A 19,466-nucleotide genomic window follows, 5' to 3' on the forward strand; every position below is an offset into this window, starting at 1 on the left:
TGAAAAAATTTAATTTTTCAAACCGAACCGAACCGAACCTGTCGGTTCGGTCGGTTATTTCGGTTCGGTTCGGTTATTTCGGTTCGGTTTACGTGTAAAAGTGACTGAAATTTTTTTACTCTAAAAACCGAACCGAACCGACCAACCGAAAATATTCTACTTTTACAAACCGAACCGAACCGAATTTGTCGGTTCGGTTCGGTTATTCGGTTTCGGTCGGTTTTTGCACCCCCCTAAACAAGACCTCACTCTAAAACAAGCCAACCGGGGAGAAAAAAAACACAAGAAACTGTTGGGTTTTCTAGGTTCATAACGCAGCGAAATTTCAAAAATTTGTCAAAAACCCAAACCAAGATCCACGTAATTCGAATGAATAGATTAATAACATTATTAATATTTACTTGTATGTCGAATTCAAACAACAATGTAGGAAGGAATGAGGTAGTTCACTTTGATGATACCTGGCCTCAGATCAGAAACGCCTCCAAAAGAACGCGTCCTCCACGAGTATCCACACGAACAAATCTTAGCCAAAACTAGTGCGTGTGTGCTAGCACTATTGCTTCACAAAGTAATTTCGAATTATTTAGTGATTGTGTTTTATGTTTATTTCAAAAAAGACACTTCTCAAAATCCTAGCCTTAAGAGTCTATTTATAAGAAAATAGGACATCTAAGATTTACTCAAACACGTGTTTTGCAATCATATGCAAACACTACGTTTTTTATAACTCTTTTAAGTTCATGTCTATCAAAAACTCCTTTTTGATAATTACACACATATATATTAATTATTATTATTATTATCTTCAAAAGATAATACCTTAAGGAAAACTTATCCTTAAATTTCGAATTTCAATTAATATATATTTATTATATATATATATATATATAATCTATGAATCATTTAATTTCATTGGGCTTGTACAACCCTTAACTGTTTGAGATTTTTAGATAAATACTCTCAAAACAGCTAAATATTCTCACTAGCACCTATTAACTAAAGTTGATTGAAATTTACGGATTGATCAAAATTTATTGCAGAAATAAACTTTTTATTTTGAAAAATATGGTTTCCATAAAGAACTCCTAAATCTGTTTCCCTTATTCATTGATTCGTCAAATCTTGGCTCCAGATCTCATTCCGACAAAATCAATTTAAAATTAAAACCGACGAGAGGAGAAAAGGATGGGCTGGTGCGGACAACAGAGCAGTACAGAAGGCAGATGCGTTGACAGACGGTGGAATTGCGGATAACGAGCTGGTTAGGACAACGAAGATGGAGAGGAGGTAGAGGATTGACAAACAGAGGAGACGCAGACGACAGGCTTGTTTGGACGGCGGAGCTGCAGGGGAAGCAGAGTCGTTGACGAACGGATGATATAGAACACGTCGTGGTGCTGAGTACCGCGGTGGTCAGCTTGCAACAGATCGATGCTCGGAGAAACCCAAGAATATTTATACATGCCGGAGAAGTAAACAAAAGAAATGACAAAGGAAAAGATTGAGATTGAGATTTGTACAATTGGGAGTCACTGGAGTTGCTATAGCCATGATTGAGAAAGGTGATCTGTAATAATGTTTATACTTGATAAGCCGTTAGAAAACTGTTGGTAAGATTTGCCATTGTTATCGAAAATAGACGGAAGTTGTTGTAGTTCATGTGGGGTTGAGGTGTAGTAGGAAAGAGTGAGGAGCGTGAGGTGGCGCGTGAATAATAACTAAGATTTGAGGCAGTAAATTTTAGTATGCTATAACAGAGGAGAGTTGGAAACAAGGAGGTTATTAAGTATTTGATAACCATTTCTCCATTTTATCAAAAAAGAAAAAAAAACAGCACCAGCAATTAGGCATTGTTTCATGAATTTAATCATTTCTAAATGGAAACAAACAGCACTAGCAATTAGACAACTTTTTAAACACTAACTTTTAGAAATTAAACATAATTGAAACATAAGTATGTTTTTAATCATAAGGTTATCTTGCCTTGCTTTGTTGTGATATATTAAGGAAAATTATTAGAGTGTTTATCCCATACAACCGTTGCGTCACGTCATTTTTACATCAAGCCAATGAGCATTTGCGATAGAGAATCTTTTAATTAATACTTATTTTTTTTATCATTCAATTTTCCACATGGCTAACGCACAATTGGTTTGTTGCACGAATGACATGGCGCAACGGTTGTGTGCAATAATTTTTCAAATTATTAATCTCCAAGTATAAATATTTGTTTTCTATAAATTTGGTAAATCTCCAAGTATTTGATAACCATTTAGTAAATCTTAAGTAACCTATTAACAAACGTATAGTCGTAGCACTACAAGAAATCAGCCAATCAGCGACGGAAATTTCCGTCGCTGATTGGCTAAAATCCGTCGCTACATAAGGTTAGCGACGGATTACCGACGGAAAAAATCCGTCGGTACATTTTGGGTCGCTAATCATTTAGCGACCCAAAAGAGAGGACTGTCGCCAAATTACCGACGGAAATTCCGTCGGTAATATGACCTTGTTCAGTCGGTATTTTGGTCGGGCTAGCCGACCAAATACCGACACATTATCGACGGATTATTCCGTCGCTAAATTAGCGACGGAATAATCCGTCGCTACTTGTAGTCGCTAAATTGGACTGATTAGCGACGGACTTTCCGTCGCTAATTAGTCCAATTTTGTCTTTTTTGAGGAATATAGCGACGGAAAATCCGTCGCTAACAGCTCAAATGTGGTCGCTAATTTTTTATTTTTTCGGCAGAAAATTCCCGTTTTTCGGCATTTTTTGAATTTCCCTGTTTTTTAATAGACCCGTTAACTAATCACAGACATACACGATAGACAACAACAAATAAACATAAACCGTTATATATAAATAAACGGTAAAAAAGTATACAATTCGATAAATACTAAATAAGTCAAAATATGCAAACTGTAGTATAAAAATCCGAGTCCAAATACTATACTACTCCAAACTAGTAGTGTCGTCAGCCGGTGGAGGTGGAGGTGGGGGAAACTGCGGTCGTAACTCCGGTGGGAGTGTAGTCATCAGTCGCGCAAGCTCAGTACGGATCCGCTCGTCGAAACCCGCCTCCACAGTACGGATCCGCTGCTCGACCCGCTCTTCAAAACCCGCCTCCACAGTACGCATCCGCTGCTCGAGTCGCTCCTCAACCTCTCTAGCAATGCGCTGCTCGATCTCCTCACTAACGACCGCCTGCTGCTGTGACTGGGATGATCCGCCGCGGCGCAATCGGCTGCTCTGGCCGATGTAGGATGCTGAAGCCGAACCAATACCGTAGACTCGCTGCTTCTTGATTGCCTCGAGAGACAAAAACAGCTCGTTCTCGTCGATCGGCTCTGGAGTCGACGAACTCCCTTCTCCAGCCGCCTGAGACTGGGTCGCTGCAGCAAGCTCTGCCTGGAAACGGTCCTGAGAATAAAAATACAAATTTATAGTTTAGTAAAACTTTATAAAAATACTTCACAAATATTAGTTTAAACCTACATTTCTAACTAAAATTCGGCAGCATTTTCTCTAAAATTAGATCATCACCCATTTTTCAGGGACATCCTGCAACAACTACAGACAACTCTGTTCAACAATACGAAATAGCAATCACAACACCCACAACAAACACGTAAACATCCTATAAACAACTCACTATATAAAGTTATATTTATATCATAGTAAGCAGTCACTTAAGGTTAAAATAAACTTACGTTTTTATCCTTTGATCTCTTGTCAACGAAGACAGTCCGATCAGCCTTGGTCAGGTGCAACCGTACATGCAACTCAGCTAAATATTAGGGAAAAAATCAGGCGGCAGGAAGCCTCTGTCATGTCTCGTATACATCCAACTACGGTCTGGATTCATTTCTGGAGGACATACAATTAGGTACTGGTTCATAAGCTCAATGTAGCAAAGTCAATGTAATTGACTGCTAAAAGGGTAGGGTCCTATCCCATTCGCAAAACTGGCGCCCCATAATTCGATCACGATATATGCATGAACACGGAAAAAATATTCGGCAGCCTTCCGGCGTCGTTCCCCAGGTGCATTATATAATATAGGGTGTGTAACGCTAATTATATATTCCGTAAGGAATAAGCGTTACACAGCCTATATTAAATAGCCACCCGGAGAACATACGCCAGAAAACTACCAAATATTTTTATACCATATCCATACATATATGTTTTTTCGTGATCAAATTACGCAGACGACAGCAGTTTTACGAACTGTACACACGTACAATCCCGTGTCGTTCAATCTCTTGAACACACGGGACGGGTTTCTACGGCTAGGTAAGATTTTATTCGGTGGGAATAAAATCTTTGTTAATTAAATTTAACAGTTATTCAATTTACTCGAACTAATTAATTAAATTGAAATACAAAAATGCAATAACACTTACTTGTTGAAGAGCAGAACCGCAAATTAGAGGACTCCTGAGAACGGTCGGTTTAGTGCGAAAACAATCTACGGCTATCAGCGCCAAAATCCTACGGTTTAAGTTTTTCATTAGTTTTTAATATTTTAAAAAAACCGGCAACATTTCCCCTAAAAATGAGCATCACCCATTTTTCAGGGAAAGCCTGCAAGTAAACAATACGTATTCCAACATAACCAACAACTTATTTCATCTCAATGTTTTTCCAATAAAGCATATTGTTAATAAATTACGCTAATTTCATTTAATTAACATAAATTAAAATTATAGGTTGCCTTATATTACAAATTAACTAACTTAATTTAACAAAATTAAACAAGATTAAACAATACAATTAATCTATTAAAATATTTAACCTAAAATATTTTGAATTTAACCTAAATTCAAAAATAATTGAATTAACCTAATCATTCAAAATTTAATCAACTTAAAATTAAACAATGTAATTAACCTAGTCATTTGTAATTTACAAAATCTAATCAATTTAAAATTAAACTATTTAATTAACCTAATCAAATAACCCAAATTTACATAATTAATATAGAATAACCTAAATTTAATAATTTTAGGTATAAAATTAACATTAATGTATTAACTAATTATAAATTAAATAACCAATTAAATAACCTAAAATTACAATTTAATTTTATTAAATACCTGGATTGTAACGGAAGACAGTGGCGGCAACGGTGGCGGCAGCGGTGGTGGCAGCAGTGGCGGCAGCGGGCGGGCTGGAAATGGGCAGCCAACAAAATCAAAAAAAAATAACCTAAAATTGTTTTATATTAAAACAAACTAATAAAAATAGAGAAGAATACATACCTGGATCGGAAGCGGCAGGCGGAAGAAGGTGGACGGCGGTGGCACGGGGTCTACGGCGGTGGCAGCAAGGCGGGAGAAAATGAAAAGGGCAAGGACGGCGGTGGCGGGGGGTCTGAACTGGACGGCGGTGGAAGGGGTTCTGAACTGGACGGCGGTGGGGGGGGGGTCTGAACTGAACGGCGGCGGGTCTGAACTGGAACGGCGGCGGGAGAAAATAGAAGGGGAAAGAAAAGAGAAACGAAGAAGAAAAGGAAAGAAAGGGCTTCTGCCCGTTTTATTTTACTGAGATTAGCGACGGACACAATCCGTCGCTAACCTCAGTAAAAATGAAACGCAGCGTTTCATGGGTTATAATTACCGACGGATTAACATCCGTCGCTAATTTCAGCCCTTGAAACGCTGCGTTTCAAGACACAATGAAATTAGCGACGGAATGTTGGCATCCGTCGCTAATTTCAGTGGGAAAAATTGGCGGGTTGGTTCCCGCCAAGCTTTTTGTGTAAATTAGCGACGGATTTCATAATCCGTCGCTAATTTCAGTGGGAAAAATTGGCGGGTTGGTTCCCGCCATGCTGTTTTGTAGAATTGGCGACGGATGACCTATCCGTCGCCAATTCCGTCGGTAATGAATAGAATTAGCGACGGATGATGAGTCCGTCGCTAATTTCGGTCGCCAATCTGCTGATTTCTAGTAGTGTAGTATCCCAATTTAAATTATTTTATAATCAGTGAATATTATGTAAATTTACTAGTAAACTTTTCTGGAAACATTGGGTATCTTAATAGTACACATATTGCTATAGTATAATAATACAAAATGTTATTATTGGTAAATCTTGGGATATCTATTACTTTTCATTGGATAAACTGTTAGTAAACACTTATAATTCTATAAACAAACTTATAGTAAAAGTATTTTTACGCAATTTGATTTTAACTTGTGGTTTATATCGGTTTATTAAATATAAGTTTACCAACGGTTGACTATCAGTTTACTTAAAAACAATTTATTATTGTTTATTTTTTAAAAAATTATAAAATATTAAACTTATGGTATCAGTTTACTAAATATAAGTTTACCAACGGTTGACTATCCGTTTACTTAAAAAGAAATTTTCTATTATTTATTTTATAAAATTATAAAATATTAAACTTATGGTTTATATCAGTTTACTAAATATAAGTTTACCAACGATTGAATATCAATTTACTTAAAAACAATCTACTATTGTTTATTTTTAAAAAAATTATAAAATATTAAACTTTAAGTTTATATCGGTTTATTAAATATAAATTTACCAACGGTTGACCATCAGTTTACTTAATTTTTTTTTACTATTGTTTATTTTTAAATTTTTAAAATGTTAAATTTATGGTTTATACCGGTTTACTAAATATAAGTTTACCAACGGTTGACTATCAGTTTACTTAAATACAATTTACTATTGTTTATTTTTTTAAAATTATAAATTATTAAACTTATGGTTTATATCGGTTTACTAAATATAAGTTTACCAACAATTGACTATCAAATTACTTAAAAAGCAATTTACTATTGTTTATTTTTTAAAAAATTGTAAATTATTAAACTTATGGTTTATATCAAACTAAATATAAATTTACCAAAGGTTTACTATCAGTTTACTTAAAAAGCAATTTACTATTGTTTATTTTTTAAAAATTATAAAATATTAAACTTATGGTTTATATCGGTTTATTAAATACTATAAGTTTACCAACGGTTGTCTATCAGTTTACTTGAATTTTTTTTTTACTAATTGTTCATACTTCATTGATGTACCAGTCTACTGACAGTTTACTGTCGATTATCTTCAATAAAAACCATTTATTTCAAATCTATAAATTGTATAAAATCATTTGTTTTTGATTTTAAAATTGTTATTACAAACTAAATAGACAATACTAATCTTTATTTTTTTGCACAGTTTGAAAATTAATCATAAGGAGGAGAGATTCTTAGGTAGACTCAGTCCACCACATCATCCGTAGACTAGCCTATCATATAATGACATGTCATTAAAATGACGGCAATCTTGTAAATTCGTTTATTACTTATTTACACTTTAAATAGTAATATTATAAGATTGCCATCATTTTAATGACATGTCATTATGTGATAGGTTTAGTCTACGGATGACGTGGTGGACTGAGACTACCTAAGAATTTCTCCATAAGGAGTTGTGTTTGCTGGGTCAAATAATTGCTATTAACTTTATTACAGATCACCTTTCTGAAATTGTTAATTTTGATGAATTAACCCAATTCAACAAGCCATCTAAATGTAATCTCCAAATTGATAAATTTACAGCTAATTATACATGAATTGCAAGTTCTAAAAGGAAAATTGATATTTAAATTGCCATGAAAAGAAAACTCACTTAGAGAAAATGAAAAATAGCATAAATTTGTATTGTTACATTTTTTGTAAGGCAAATTACAATCATGTTCATGATTTTATAACTAACTTAAGCTAAGTGTAATAAATCAAATAATGAATCTAAATTTATGTACTCTTCTCATAGTGAATTGTTTCTTTCTTCAGAATTCAGATTTGCATAGACACTCTACTCAAAAGTCAAAACTTTCTTCTTCTCTGCAACTCCTCGTTGCATTTTCCTCAAATTTCCTCCATTAAACAATGCACCTAAATTCACTTCACTTCACATCACTTCATTTCTTATTCTTGTATTTCTCTTTTCAATTTCTCCATTTTCTTTCTCTCTTACAAGAGATGGCTTAGCTCTTTTATCTCTCAAAGGAGCAATCACAATAGACCTAGCTCAGAGAAATTAAGCGTCGTCATTGTCGACTTTCCATTTTCAGTTTCGACGATGGTTTCATCATCAACACTTGGTCTTTGCTTTATTTTTTTTCTTTCTCTTTGTACTATTTGTATCGTTTAACTTCTCCACATAAAGATATCTGGTTCAGTAATTTGATCAAACAGTTGGTGGGCATAATCCATAGTGGTAGAAAATAACATAAACACTTGCGAGTGAGCTCTCTTATGACATATGAGATTTAAACCAACCTAAATCAAACCAATAGTCACAATCTGACGATCAAAATCAAGAAGTAAGAAAACCCAATTTATAGTCGTGTCTACCGATAAAAACAGATAAAACATCGAAGGAATCCGCCATGTTAGACAACAACGACGGTGTTGATAACCAGTACGACGGCAGCTCCGCTCTAGCCTCAAGAAAATCCGCCACAGTCTGATTCCCCATCTGAATCATCAAAAAGGGACTCTTTCTACTTAACAACACAAATCGTATTTTTTTATAATCCCTCCGGTCCATAATATTTGTCGCATTTGAAAATTTCTTTTGGTCCATAATATTTGTCATGTTAGAGTTTCAAGAAAGCATTAATTACTATTTTTCCAAAATTATCCCTAGCAATAAATACTTTGTAAGATTAAAAGAACTAGTCAAACATAAAACAAGTGGTAATTAATATGGACAATTTAGTAAAGCTATACACAAATTAAGACATATTTATTATTTTCTTAATCTATGTGAAATGGACACATGCGACAAATATTATGGACCGGAGGGAGTATTTTGGACATTGAAAAACAAAAGAAATAAAAGATGGAGAATGATGTATCTTTCCGTATGAAGGAGAATATTTTGGCTTTGATAGTGCTGAGTCTAATTTCCACTATTTCATATGGTGATTTTGCAATGAAAGAAATATGGTGGTACACGTGAGAATATTTAAGCTTATTGTGGTGCTGGGCCTAATTTCCACTAACTGTTTTGGGCTTGTTCTTAGTGTGCGACCCTGTAGGTTCATATAAGGTTGGCAGTAGGCCCGAAATCCCTATTTCAGCCCACAAGTCATAAGTGGCCTCTAGCAAAACATTATGACTACCTAAATTATACGAATATCGATAATCCAATTTAACCATTTACAATAATATTTTAATCCCTTTGTCTCTCGATATCCTGATTAAATATAAGGCATAGTCCTGTCATCCTTATAATATTTAATCATTAGTTTCCTGATTCCAGGTAAACTGAAAATGATAAATTTTTATCAATTCATCTAGCATGGCCATGTATTTCCTTCAGTCTATCGTCTTCAAGGCCCCCATAGATATCGTACTCAAATAAATGAGGGACAAATTGCTTCTCAGTCACTCACATTTCTCACATAGTTACTTTCATATCCAATGACAATCTATTCCACTATCCTCTTAAAGATAAGGTAAGACTGTATCAAAACATGAAATAGCTATGTAGAAATCCATGGTGATTTTAAGGTCAAAGGATTATACTAATAGAGTTGTAATGAGAATTACTTATGACAGTTATCTATGTAGTATTCTCAAGGTGGGTCATCTAGTGCCTTTTTTCTCAAATAGCACCTATGATTTGACTTTATATCTCATATACATGATTAGTAAAACATAATCATCAGTCAACATCATACTAGTCTCAATATTCTATTAAGACTAGGGATAGATAGAATATAATTCTTTATAAAACCTAAGGGTTCTACTATCAAGTCACATACTTGATGACCTTAGAAAGAATTAACCATTCAAGTATTTTAATCATAATATAAAATGATAAAAACTGCCAATCAATAAATAACATAACGATAAAGTCAATACATGGTCACACATGATTGACCTAGTGCATATCTCTAACAGAAACAACAGCAAAAGCAAGCAATACCCTATTACACAAGCCTCAGGGCACACCAAAAACTAACTAGCAACAACTTTCTGTTACAAAAGCCTCAGGAAAAAACTGCAAAACTGGAAACTAACAACAAGCAAACTCTAGCCTGATACAAACATTAGGAAGAAAAGGCAAAAAAACAAACAAATCCAGAAAGAGAGACTCTATTACAAAAGCCTCAGAGCCATCCAAATCCAGACAACAACATAATTCTTGTTACAAAAGCCTCAGAGGAGAACTTGCTATCATAATTGTTGAGTCTGTCTAATAATATCAATAAGGCTATTATTAGTATTATAATCAGTAAACTTGTCCAGCAGAATCTCTTTAATCTTTTTGACTATTACCTCAGGAACCATATTCTCTTGAAGAAAAATATTTATGTTCCTTGGATTCCATAATCAGTAAGTAACTGCAGCCAGAGCCACCCTTTTGAAGTTAGCCAGCTTGCTCTTACTACCAGCTTTTCGGCAGAACAAACTCACCATCCTTCTCTAGGATCTAACTGTAATACCCCATAAATTTTACATTCATTTTTTTGATAATTTCTGACAAATTTTTCGATCGTCTTTTTTAGGAAAATCGAAGTTAACGGTCTGTTTCAAGTTGGCTCGTGATGGGTTGATTTTATGGTTCAACCATTTAATTTTTTTATTCAAAAAGAAAAAAAATGATTTTACCATGAGTCTCGTACGAAACCACAAGGTCTCGTACGAGACCCATAATTTTTCAAGCCTGGTCTCGTACGAGACCAGGATTCCCGAACGGGACTCAGCCTAAAAGGCTGAGTCTCGTTCGAGAATGTAGCAGCTCTTAATGAGCTTAGCGACCGGGCCTCTTCCATCCTATTTAAAAAAAAGGTTCATATATTGGTTTTTCTTATTATCTTCTCATTGAAATTTAATTAAATACAATTGATAAATTATACTTAAATAAATATTTAATATATCATAAATTTTGATAATTAATTATTTATATACGATTGATATTTTCATATATTGCTATAAAATAAGATTAATAGTATTTAAAAGGAATAATAAATTAAAATATAGTAAAAATAAATAAATAAATAATATTTATATAATTGTAGTAGTATATATTATATATAAATATAGTATGATATATTAATAATTAATTATATATACATATATAATAGATAACTTAAAGTATATATTTTAGAAAATACATGGTTCGGAACTAAAACTGTCGGTTTAGAATCGGAACCGACGGTTCGGGTTCCAAAAAATTTGAACTGGCTGAATTCGCCTGCCCTCTTTCTGGTTCCATGCTGGTTTAGATATGGTTCAAAAATTGACCTATTTCGAATTGAATTTGACCGGATTGATTTCAGATCAATTTACGGTTTAACCAAGTCCACGGCCACCTTAATAGCATATGGTAAATTTGATGTCAAATTTAACTATCGATAAATTTAGTATATGATAAAGCATTGTAATAGAGGTGTGTTTTTCTAAAGGCGAAAATACTTAAAAACCTCCCACCTTTAACTTTGTTTTTAATTGCACCACTACGTAGGAAAATTTTCAATTACACCCTATTTAGGGTTTTCAGTTTTTGTCTGTACCCCAATTGACTAAAATGACCTCTTTTTATTTAGAAAAAAGTTTAAATTAATCCTTCATATACTAATGTATTTGTTTTTTTCAAATGGAAAAAATAATGATACAATCCCTCTATTTAGTTGGTTTTAATAATTTTATCATTAAATTAATTAAATTATCAATTGTTTTTATTTTGGGGTACAAATGAAAACTGAAAATCTTAAATAGGGTGCAATTGAGCTATCCCGTTTTTGACCTAGATCCGTTCGGTATTTAAAAACATTTTCTTGACAAAAAATCTCCACCACATTTCACTTAAACCCTAGCCACTATTCCCTTGATCTTTCTCTGAGAAACGAAGTTGTTATCATCCTCCAAAGTCGCTGCTCCGGTAAGATTCTTTGAGTTGTAAAATTTCAGTTTCCGTTTTAAACGTCCTTCCGTTTTCTGATTTGTTCTTGCTCGTTTGTTGATCGAAATCAGAATCGTTTGATCCTAGAGAATCTCGACTCACGTACCTACGACTCCCCATCTCGTTTTCGTTGAACGGTACGTAATCGACCTCGTTTTAATCGCCGTTCGGTTATCGTTTTCTTTAGTTAAAGAACTGTTCTTGAATTCCTATGGTTTCTGCCGATGTTACCATTTCTTGGTGATGATTTTGTTATGTTATTAGGATCCATAATGGTTAGAACGAATTCATTGTATTGATTAAGCCGTGTTATTCCGTTGTGTAAATCGCCGTACGGTTTATCTCGATTGATTATCCACCATTGTTAAACCTTTTGTTTTGTTTATAAATATCGAATATTATGTGTTCATTGATCAAGGATTGTTTGGATTGAGTAACGTGATTGTGTGTTTAAGGGATTTTTGTGTTAGGCTTATGAATATAATGCGTTGTTCTTGGCGGAAATTTCATGTTTGGTTTCCTATTAAAACGTTGCCTCTGTTCATGGCATAGGAATTGGTTTGTTCTTTAGGTTGAAGGTGATGGCTAAATAGCCATTATGGTTATCAATTTATTTTGACTAAAACAAATGAGTTCCTTTAGTTATTACCATTGAATTTGTTTAATAATAACTTTTGAATTTAGAAATGGTTATAAGTAATATATTTAAAACGATGGGTATTTATAATTAAGCTAATATAATTACTCGGGTAATTATAATTAAATTCGAATTTCGAATTGGTATAAATTGGCTAATTTACAATTTAGCCCCTAAATGTTTTTGAAACTTATTTAATTAAGTTTTTAGTTAGTAACTTTATATTTTGTTTTAATTATAAACAAAAGCAATTAAATTGATTTTGGATATCAAATTGGCTAAAGTACAACTTAGTTCCTAATTGGCAAAAGTGCAGTTTAGTCCCTAATGGGCTAAAGTACAGTTTAGTCCCTAAACTTTATTAAACTTAAAATGGTTAGATTTTTGGGTTGTAACCTGGGTTACTTGAAATTGAAGTTATTGAGTTCCGCTTTTAAAATGGATTATTATTTTATTGAATTGTTTTCTAAATATAAACTCGGGTTTATATTGATAAATGTTTTGAGTCGGGTTAGACTTGGGTCACCCGACAAGTGAGGTTAGCTTGGTAGTTAATAATAACTCGGCTAACCCACTATTTGGAAAATTAATTATTATTTAAAGATTATTAAATAATATTTATAAATTGGATTTTAAGCGAGAACTCAATAGACTTATATTAATTGGACTTTATTACCTTTTGGGTATTTCTGTGTTGTTCTGGATTATTTAATTCCGACGTGTTAATTGTGCTAGTCCTGTGTGGTGTCTAGTACTCTTTAGAGTTAGGGTCTATTTTCAATAATTATTTATTTGTCTAGACCCGTCTATTGTTCGTGCTCCAGAGGCGAACCAGGATTAGTTGCTTGCCGGTTTTCACGTGGAATAGCAAGCAGTGAGTTTGTACTTACTATTTACCGCTTTATTAAGTAAATTGATATTTTAATATTAAATATATATACTGTACGTATATTTTGAACTGTTTTTATATTATGGCTCTTAGTTGGAACATGCTACCTAATGGGCATCATTAGGACTGCGTGCACACCGGTATTGATCTGGGTAAGTTATATATGGAAATGTGGTAACTCGGTGTGAGCGTAGCTCTCAGGACCAAGTAGAGTAACTCGGTGTAGCTCAGCTCTCGGGACTCTGGTATAAGTGTGGCCAGTGGTAACTCGGTGTAGCTCAGCTCTCGGGAACAGACCTATTGGATTATGTTTATTATTTAGAATTATGGATTAGGGTTCCAACTATTATTCGTAATATTGTTATTAAACGTTTTAAACGGTTTTAAAGGTTTTCCACTTAATAAATGTAGATAGTGGTATAAACTCATCTCAGCATATCTGACCCCGTTGTTTTCCCAATTTTCCCCAGGGTTATGATCTGAGAGAGTCTGGTGATCTCCGCATTTACTTTTCCTCGGAGGTTCCATTTATTTTTGATAAACTGTAAAACTGTTTTATTCTTAGACCGCAGTAGTAACTAGACGTCTTTATTATTATTATATATTTTGTCGGATTGGTTCGACTGGTTATATTGCTTTGGCATGTTACATTATCTACATTGGTTTATGATAAATCTATTTTAGACTCGAATTGGATAAGCATGTTATATTAACTGTTGAATATTATAATTGCTAGATTTAGGCTGAAGTCTCGGTTGCCCCGAACATTGGTATTCTGCAGGTTTATGTGTTTATATGTTAATTGAAAGGCCAGCTACGGGTTTTGGTACTATATTACCCATACCTTAGCGCCGGTCGCGATTCATGAAAATGGGCCGTGACACTAACGTTCTGATCATTTCTGCAAATAGGACTAAATCTTTCCCAAACTTTTCTTGCCATATCACACTCATAAAAACAGTTATCAATAGTTTCAACCCAATAGTTGCACATCACACATAAATCATCTGAAGTTACCCACCATTTTTTCAACTTGTTTTTTGTTTCTAGTCTTCTTCTCATTGCTAGCCATATAATGAAATTATGCCTTGAAATGGAGTTCTTTCCCCCCGACAATACTGGTCCAAAGCTGATTGCTATCTTGAGTTCTGATCAATTTCCATGTCTTATCAATGGAGAACTTGTTTTCATACATATCTTTTCACTTCACCTCATCTACCTGGCCTCTTTTCACTTTGGAATTTCTTTCAATGTACTCCCAAGCCTCCTTAGTTGTACTATCCATAGGATCTGGAAGGACCCAACTATCATTTCTTTAAAATTCAGCGACTGAGGTATTTTTAGGAATACCAGAGACTCTCATTTTTACTTTAGGGAATTTTTCCAATAAAAACACCCATGAATTCAAGGGCTCTCCAAAAATCAGTTTTAGTAACATCTCCTAATCTGAAATCAATGACTTTCTTTGCTTCATTTCTTATGTTTAGGATACCTCTCCAAATCCAGCTAGCCTTCTCATTAATTTTGACTCCCAAAAAACTGCATCTCTTAATTTTATTTGCTTTAATTCATTTCTCCCATAGAGAACTAGTATTATTATAGATATGCCAGACGTGTTTAGTTGATGTTGTTGTTGTTGCATTAACTACACCATTATTAATATTTCACTTTGCATGCGGTAACTCCCGCTATGAACCGATTCATGTTAATGTTTAGTTGTTGTGGTACTTCTGATGCCCACACATTCCCATTTGATTCCACTCATGACCTTTCTCGATCTCTACCGCATACACGGCCTCGGCATGCCGCTTGGACCGGTTAATGCTCATCTTCATTAAAAGAAGTCTCCTCTCGGGCGTCTTCTACTTTTTGTGCAGCCGCACGAAGTCGAGTATTTTGTAACTCAGCTATAAACAAAGGAATCTAAATAAGTTCCCAGTAGCATATCATATATAAACAAAGGAATCTAAATAAGTTTGTTGCAACACTATTCACCGTCATTCCTCCTCCTAATTGCCGTCGTCGTGATCTGCCACTCCTCCATATTCAATTTTAGCAAGTTTTCTTAGCTCATGGTGATTAGAAGTTTAGAACAATTTATTTTAGTTCCAGATCTAAAACTTATTCTCTAGAATTTATTTGTGCAATTTGTATTTTTTCTTTGTCTTAATAATTTTTTTTCTTTTAAATTGTAATTTTGAAAAAAGATCAATAAAATCATTTTTTGATATTGATTGATGATGTTTGTTTCAGTTTGAAATTAATTACAAATAATTAACCAATTTCAGGTATAAAAATCTGCAGAAAATAGTGTTTTGATAAGAAAAATGTGTTTTTATATTTCATTATCACAACTGTATCATAAAATTATCATTAACGGCATCATAACATTATGATAAGATTACACAATCATTATGATAAGGTTATACAATAATACTATGATAAAGTCAAGGCCTAATTACTTAAAAAAAATCCCACCTTGTAACATTTATATCCCGACCTAAGAAAAAATTCATTTGTACCCTTTTTTTGATTTTTCTTTTTCAACTGTACCCCACAATTTAATTTTTGACAATTTAATTAATTAAAGGATGCAAATATTAAAACCAATTAAATAGAAGGGCTATATTATACTTTTTTTATTGGTAAATATACAACCAAATCCTTAAACATTAAAACTATTCAAATTAATCCTAAAAATTAATCGTTTTAAAATTTTTTATTTAAAAAAATTCCGACCCACCATTGTACTTTTTCGAATTATGAATCCGTTATCAAAATCCGATAAATATTTTTTACAAAAAATAAATAATTTTTTTTAATTTTTTTTTCGGAGGAGCTCCTCCTCTTACGAGAAGAGGAGCAGCAGCTGGTCCTTCTCTCGTGAAGGAGGAGCTGCTCCTCCTCCATGGAGAGAAGGAGGAGGTCGCTCCGTCCAGAGGAGGAGCAGCGGGCTCCTCCTCCGGACGGAGAGACATAATGTTTTTTTATTTAAAATTATTTATTTTTACGGTTTTGTATTTAATAAATTATTAATAATTAATATAAATTAAATAATAATTAAAAGTTTTATTTTATGAAGAAGAAGGTAATTTTGTACAATTAATGTCACGACCCAATTTCATGAATCATGACCGGCGCTAGGGTATGGGTATGGTCGTACCAAAACCCGTAGCAAGCCTCGCGGAAAACAATCAAACATATAAACCTGCAGAAACACTGCTCGGGGGCAACCGAGACTCCAACCTAAATTCTAGCAGTTTATATAAAAAGATATAAACAGAATGCTCGGCACAATTTCGAGACTCCAACAACATGCCTTATATATAAATCCAATATCCAAAGTATTAATCATGCCAACATGCATAAACAATATTCGGACCAATATGACGACAATAGCCTATAACATAGATACATACTAGTACTACTGCGGTCTAAGAGGTTTAAATAAGTTTGACGATCTTTATTTAAAACAAAAATGTAAACCTCCGAGGAAAATCAACAAAGATGGAGGTCACCAACACGTTCAAAATCATAAACCTGGAAATGGGAAAAACAACGGGGTCAGATATACTGAGATGAGTTCATACAACTATTTACATTTATCAAGTGAAAACCTTTAAAACCTCAAAGCACTTTTATACTAATATAATTTAACATTATGGAAATACTGTATTGAAATGATCCCAGCGTAAGTGCGACATATCACACTGAATCCCAGAGTGGACGAGAACAAATTCTCGTCAATTCCCAGCGTAAGCAAGACATTGGTCTGTCGATCCCAGAGTACTTACCGGTGCACACAGTCTCAATACAAGCCTATCGAGTAGCTCGTTCCAATCCAGATCCATAATGGCTTAAAAACAGTTCGTAAACATTTATATATCAAAATACACAATTTACTTAATAAAGCGGTAAATAGCGATATAAACTCACTGCTTGCTAATCCATGTGATAACCTGGAAAGCAGCCTAAACCTGCTCTGACTCCGAAGCACGAACAGTCGACGGGTCTAGATACAAAACTTAAGTTAAAATTCATTCAACCCCTAACTCTAAGAATACTAGACACCACATAGGACTAGCATCTCAAACACAACCAAAGAACAATATCCGGAACACAAGTAATCCCAAAGTCAAGGTACAGATACATCCAACTAATTCAATAACCAGTTAAGCTTAGGTGAGTTCTCGATGAAAACAAACCAGAGTAATTATTAATTTATATATCATCTTTTGAAATCCAAAGAAAATCCCAAAGTAGTGTGTTAGCCATATATCCACTATATGCTTAACACAATATGTCGTTGGACACAAGTCTAACCCGACCCAAACTTAAACCAGAGTTAATATCCAGAGTTAAATCCTTAAAGCAAAACATCGATTTGAAATTTGAGAACTCATCACAAGCTTAACCAAAACCACAAAACTACAAACGACAACATGACAATAAATTGTCAACACTTGACAATTTCCACCCGGAGTTCATACACCTCGAATAACACCTTATATGCCATTTCAAATATGCTATCAAGCACTTTAAAACAAGTAAACTCAGATATGAAAATATCCTCAAAAGAGCCTTAAAAACCATCGCCACTTATATGTCATAACAACGATTTAAAACTAACAACTCAAAGCTTCTTAACATCTTATATTAATTCAACATGGTTTTAAATAACACATTTTCAGTCCTTTGCTTTTGATAACAATCATCTTAAATAAGCTTTAACATCTAGTTAAAATATTAGTTAAATCTTTAACCCAACAACACCCAAAGTAGTATCTCCCATTTCTTAAAACGCATTTTGAAAATAATTTCCAGCAAAACTAATCAATTTAAAACAGCGATTTAATATTAACAAAACCCTCTTAACACCTTAATTAAGCAATAGCCAATGATTGTAAAATCACCCTATGTATCGTTCTTTAACTAATCACCTATCATCCAATAGAGTTATATTTCCAGATTTTAATATGACCAAAAACATAATTTATAGCTAAAGAACATCGCTACTTGATACATCTTTCAATAAGAATGAACAATCCAATCCACTCAAAGTATAATTTACATTCATAAGCCAATTACAATAGCAAATCTATATTTCCAGATTTAACATTAAAAGCAAAACAGAAAACAAATCACAACACCCTACAAATAGATGTAACACAACAATCTAACAATAGAACACATAGAACTATCATAAAACCAATGTAAAAGGTGATACATACCTCTTGAATTATCAAAAGAAGAGAACCCATAAATTTATTGATTAGAACAAGCCTACAATCAATCAAACACCATAGCTAATGAAACCAAAACGAAAAGACCAAGGAAGCAATGAATTAATCAATGAAAGGTAGATTATAAACACTTACCAAATGTTATGGACACCAATAATCGGAGGAAAATCGCCTAGGAATGACTTAGAATGAGTTTAGGGTTTTAAAAATTGAATAGGGGCTGTTTAGGTCGAGTAAAAGTCTATTTAAAGCCTCCAAAACGAACCTGACCGGTTCTATGGCCGGTTCTATGGCCGGTTCTGCCCAGTAGAACCGGTTATAGAACCGGTTTACTCATTGAAACCCAAAATAACAAAGTGGACCGGACCTACGGCTTGATCTACCCAGCAGGTCCGGTTCATAGGTCTTGTTGACCCGAAAAAGGGTCGAACCGACGATCCGAACGGTCGAATGAAAGATAATCCTCTTAGGTACAACATATCCAAAATGCAGCCCGATCCGACAGTTCAATTGGGAGATACGGTCGTTTTACTACAGCATGGCAGATTTGAAAAACATGTAAACATTGTTTCGATAACAACCCGGAAATAAATCAATTCAACATCAAATACTTAGAGGCTCAAGGGGTACACATAAGTCCCTTAACATGACACAACCAAGGTACCACATATGCTAATTCGAACATATATCAATCCGAAAACAAGTCGGAATCACAACGAGAAAATGACGAAGCGAAA

The 19,466-nt window shown here is 33.9% G+C and overlaps 1 protein-coding gene across 1 annotated transcript; it reads right to left on the minus strand.

The window, feature by feature from the left end:
• Positions 1 to 2,948: 2,948 nt before the first annotated feature.
• LOC126668504 (uncharacterized) lies at positions 2,949 to 8,522 on the minus strand. Its single transcript, XM_056104664.1, has 6 exons — positions 8,409 to 8,522; positions 8,197 to 8,323; positions 7,861 to 7,936; positions 5,107 to 5,180; positions 3,718 to 3,794; positions 2,949 to 3,427 (listed from the first exon to the last, which is right to left on the minus strand). The coding sequence occupies exons 1-6, from the start codon at positions 8,520 to 8,522 to the stop codon at positions 2,960 to 2,962; spliced, it is 936 nt and encodes a 311-aa protein (XP_055960639.1). The 3' UTR covers positions 2,949 to 2,959.
• Between the last annotated feature and the right edge of the window lie 10,944 nt (positions 8,523 to 19,466).

This window comes from Mercurialis annua, linkage group LG2 (genome assembly GCF_937616625.2).
Source record: "Mercurialis annua linkage group LG2, ddMerAnnu1.2, whole genome shotgun sequence".
In the NCBI taxonomy this organism is placed as follows: domain Eukaryota; kingdom Viridiplantae; phylum Streptophyta; class Magnoliopsida; order Malpighiales; family Euphorbiaceae; genus Mercurialis; species Mercurialis annua.